General features: G+C 42.9%; 1 protein-coding gene across 5 annotated transcripts in view; it reads right to left on the bottom strand.

Moving 5' to 3' along the window:
- Positions 1-62: 62 nt before the first annotated feature.
- LOC113215629 (proton-coupled amino acid transporter-like protein pathetic) overlaps positions 63-4,412 on the bottom strand; it is a 35,888-nt gene continuing 31,538 nt past the window's right edge. For all 5 annotated transcript variants that reach the window (XM_026435276.2, XM_026435277.2, XM_052267084.1 and 2 more), the window contains 3 exons: positions 3,643-3,939; positions 2,731-2,912; positions 63-2,592 (listed from right to left, as the gene is read on the bottom strand). In XM_026435276.2, the coding sequence (XP_026291061.1) occupies positions 2,154-2,592; positions 2,731-2,912; positions 3,643-3,939 (918 nt within the window). In that variant the 3' untranslated portion in view covers positions 63-2,153. The remainder of the gene's footprint in view (positions 2,593-2,730; positions 2,913-3,642; positions 3,940-4,412) is intronic.

Genomic DNA, 4,412 nt, shown 5'->3' with positions numbered 1-4,412 from the left:
TCTCATAATAAAATGTGTGTTTTTGTTAAATGTCATAGAAAAACTCATTGCAATCACAACAATTTCACTCAAAACATTTAATGCTAAATACATTATGAATTCAGTAGCTACTCTGTCATGGTAAGACCAATAAACCCAAAAATAAAATAATTGATCTTTAGTTGTCACAAAATATCGGTAACAACTCACAAAACTTTAAATTGGAAATTTCTCCATGTCGAAGCTGCTACACTTTAAGTTGGTCTGGTTGGTAATGTAAACAACTCGTTAATTCTTATCTTTGAAAACAATTTTCCTTTTTGTTTTTCTGAAATTTTGTACAGTTGATATGCTAATGCTGACAAATACTTGGCGGGGTCAGATCATTGACCATTTTTGGTTGATATTTTTGTAGTATAATTATTTGTTTGAGAAAACTATTGCTTCGCAAGTAACAGATCTTGAGGATTTTAGTACCAAGCAATAAGAACAATCGCTTTTCAAGACCTGTATCCTAAGAAACTCCCACATTTAAGGGCGTGCTTATTATACCTTAAAATAATAATTACACAAAATTACTAAAGATATGACACAAAATGTACAGTGTACACATAATACTGCACCCACATACTTAACAAATATCACAAAATGTAAGCTATTCAAAATACTAAACAAAAACGATTTACTGGAAAAAGATTTAACCATCGCTTTGGATTTAAAATACAAAGCTCCTAGTAAAGCTTACATTTCTCCTTTGAAGGACCGGAATGCGATGACAGTGCTTGTAAAGAAAGCTATCACAGAGTGCAAATAAATCCAACGTCACTCAAATGGTAACATTTCACGGCAATAGAGATATTTTTTTATACAGAGAATGAGCGAACAGGCAACATACACAACACCACCGCACTTGTCAGGGGGGCTTAAGACCGCCTCTGAAACTAACAACCATATCTTAATGCATCTTAATTGGAATACATAAATACTCAGATAAAACGGAAAAAGTAGCATTAGTGTGAACATAGAAAAAGCTGACACACCTATGTAGTTCAAAATGTGTTCATCCCCTTGTCCAGTACTTAAACTGTTAAAAAAAACCCATAGAACTTCCCTCCAGCTTCATGGTGGTACCCGAAAACATTTACGAAGATTACATATCATTGCTGTTGCAAAAGTGGATGTAAACTGTTGCAATTGTCAATGCAAGCTAGTAAATATATACAGGACTCACAAAGAGCCTATTTTCTATGACTACTGTATGTCCTAATAAATTGTTACCGCAGATCTGTGAGAATTCCTAGCAATCCACGGGATTGCGTTTCAGATAAAACAAGACAAATTGCTATCACTTTGATTAAAATTTAAGACCAGAAAAAGTGGTCCATAACCCCAACGGAAGAATACATGCCGCTTTAACCAGATGCGAAGAAATGATAAGTTCAGGGAGATAGATTCGCACACAATTACAAAATTACAAAAAAACACAAAACGAATAAATGTATAAGTAACCATAATACACAAATTATCTGGGTTTCAAACTCAGTAGGTAAATACAATTCCAATTTGTGGTCTCCATTCGAACTTTTCTTGAATGTCCTTTAAAAACGTATCAGCAAAATCAGTCACGGTTAAATATGTGTCGTTCCCTGTCGTTCTTCAAATACGTTTACGAACGGAACGAAAAAGAAATATACGTAAGGGAATCGCATAGAAATACAATTTTATTTCTACGGGATTCCCTGTATAGTCTAAAGCGAGATCCCGGACGTAGTCAGCTGTCATTAACTTTTCCTTGAAAGCCAGATAGAGCACCCCCACCCGTTACTGATATTTGCCACCCTTTTAGTTAGTTAGTTTTCCACGCAGCAGAAATACTGACCAAAAAGAATACCAGTGAAACGCATTAATTCCTTTTTATATACTGACATTTTGACATTCTAGTAGTATAGATATTGAACAAAAACTGTATGGCATAGTTGGCAAATTGATCAATAATTTCTTCTGTAAAGAATTGTAACGTTTTAACGGACAAAAACAATCAGTACATGTCTGAGAGGAAATTTCCCAACAGTTCGATCTTGACTTGACTTGACTAACCACGAGGCCACTATTGGCCCAAGGTTTTAGACCCGGCCGGGGCCGGAGCCTTCTCGTGAAGTCACTGTTGTCACCCTTCAGCTGTCGGCGGTGTTCTCTCCGTACGCTTTGATTATGTCCAGCACCGACGAGTACCCGCCCGCCACGATGGACATGATCGACAGGAGGATGAGAGCGCCGTTCTTGAGCGCCAGGTACAAGTTGGTCCCGCTGCACCCGCGGCCCTCCTCCCAGCGGGTGGCCAGCTCCACCACGGCGGGGATGAAGAGCCCCAGCGTGGAGAAGAAGAGCGCCCCGATGAGTCCGATGATTGGTCCCAGGTTGGGCACGGCCAGCGCGAGCACGAGGGTGCCCAGCACCATGACCACGCGCATGGCCACGTCAGCAAACGCGTGCCACGAGGTGCGCACGCGTGGCGAGATGACAGCCCACATGATACCGATGGCGACGTACATCTGCAGTGGGTACGTGAACAGGATGGCAACGGCCAGAAGCAGCTTTACGATCTGGGCGGGGCTGTGGGCAGGGGATGGGGTTAACACGAGTGCATCAGCCACCTGTACGGAGACAATAAGTACTGCGTTTCCTTGAACGGGTAGCCCACAACTAATGTGTTGGTATTTGTTTTACCCGCACCAATAGATATCTACTTACATTTCCCCGCCGGGAAGATTCAGGGTAATGCTACCATTCTCGACCAAGGGGCCGTAGCGCAGGTAGCCGAACAGACCCATGAGCGCGAAGAGGGTTACGACCACCACCATGGCGATGGTGAGCACGCCGTTCCAGCCGATCAGCCTCTTGGGGTTGCGCATCGTGTTCTCCACGGGCATCACCTGCACCATCGAACACAGGATAAGTAATCAAAGAAAACGATCACACCGGTTAAGTTACGGCATCGTAGGAGAAATCTAAATGACGAAAATCAAACATGAAATACACTAGTAGCCCATATTTAAGTAAACACCCAAACAATGCGTCCAGCGAGGGGCCCCCCACTTCGATACTCGTGTGTACAAGCAAAAAAATAACTTGTGCCTAGTCTCCAATACCCGCATCCACTCGACAATACTCGTGCATTCTCGCAATTATTTGCGCCTCCTCGCTAATAGACCATTTCAGGGTTTGGTGATTAGAAGAAGAAAAGAATAACAAACCGGAAAAGCACTGCCTTCTAATCGCCCCCCACCCTCCGTCTCTCTTCACCCCTCGCCCAACTGTTTCCTGTTTTGGTCATTCTTTTCTTCTTCTTGTCACCGCGACTGAAATGGTCTATTCTCGCCAATACTCGCCCCTACTCGCAAATACTCGCGTCTACTCGTCATCACTCGTTCACATACGCGTCGATACAGTTTTCAACAGTCGAATGTATCCAACTGTCAGTTTAGCACCTCCGTGATCGGGTTGAGCACTCGATTTATCAGTGTATAGGCCAAGGCCTACCAACCCATGTATTGACCGGTTTTGGTCTTGCTTCCCTCCAAACTATTTTAATTTCTTTTTTTAGGATACATTCAATTTAAAAGTCATATTAAACCAAAATAGTCATTTACTTAGACTGCTTACCGTGCCGATGCCTTCCATGGCAAACAAAACAGTGGCGAAGAAAAGGGGTAGCCCTTTGAGGCTGGTGTTAAAGTTGAGTTTCTCAGCCACTGGGTCACGGATGTCGTCGAACAGGTAGTAAAGGGTGATGGAGAAGCCCACCACAATGCACATGTTGGCCACCATGGAGAAGGGGACGAGTTGCTTGAGCTTGCGTATGAGTGAGAGGGGTATGAGCAGCACGACGAGTAGCGCGATGAACACGCGCGTGTAGGCAATCTCAGGGATGTCCGGCTTGCCCACCCACTGGTCCATGAGCTGCGACAGGAAGAAAATCGAGAGGTGACCAAGGGATCAAGACAGACACGTTACGTACTGTGACAAATAGTTCTAGGTTTTACGAGAAAACTTTCTATGAACGGTGTCGTAACTCTAAAGTTTAAAACGATGTCAAATTACAAGAACTACGTACGTACTCGCTTGGAATTCGACACCCGAGAAGAACAAACGCTTACCCCCGCAGACTAGTCTGCGGGGGTAAGAGTTTGTTCTTCTCGGGTACATGCAAACAAAACCGCTTACCTCTGCGATGTGAAAAAAAAACCGCCCCTAGGACAAGCAAACAAAACCGCTCACCTCTAGGACAAGCAAACAAAAACACGTAAATGACTTTCTAACACATTTTGAGATATGGTTGTCATTTGAAAGAGAATTTTTCGGGGGTAGTTTTGATACTAATATCTCAAAATAAGTAAAAATTGCATTTAAGCGGTTTTGTTTGCAGTCTAAGG

Source organism: Frankliniella occidentalis, unplaced genomic scaffold, assembly GCF_000697945.3.
Source record: "Frankliniella occidentalis isolate FOCC.00 unplaced genomic scaffold, Focc_3.1 Scaffold46, whole genome shotgun sequence".
NCBI lineage: Eukaryota > Metazoa > Arthropoda > Insecta > Thysanoptera > Thripidae > Frankliniella > Frankliniella occidentalis.
The sequence above is the reverse complement of the archived record's forward strand: the minus strand, read 5'-3'. Positions and strand labels throughout refer to the sequence as shown.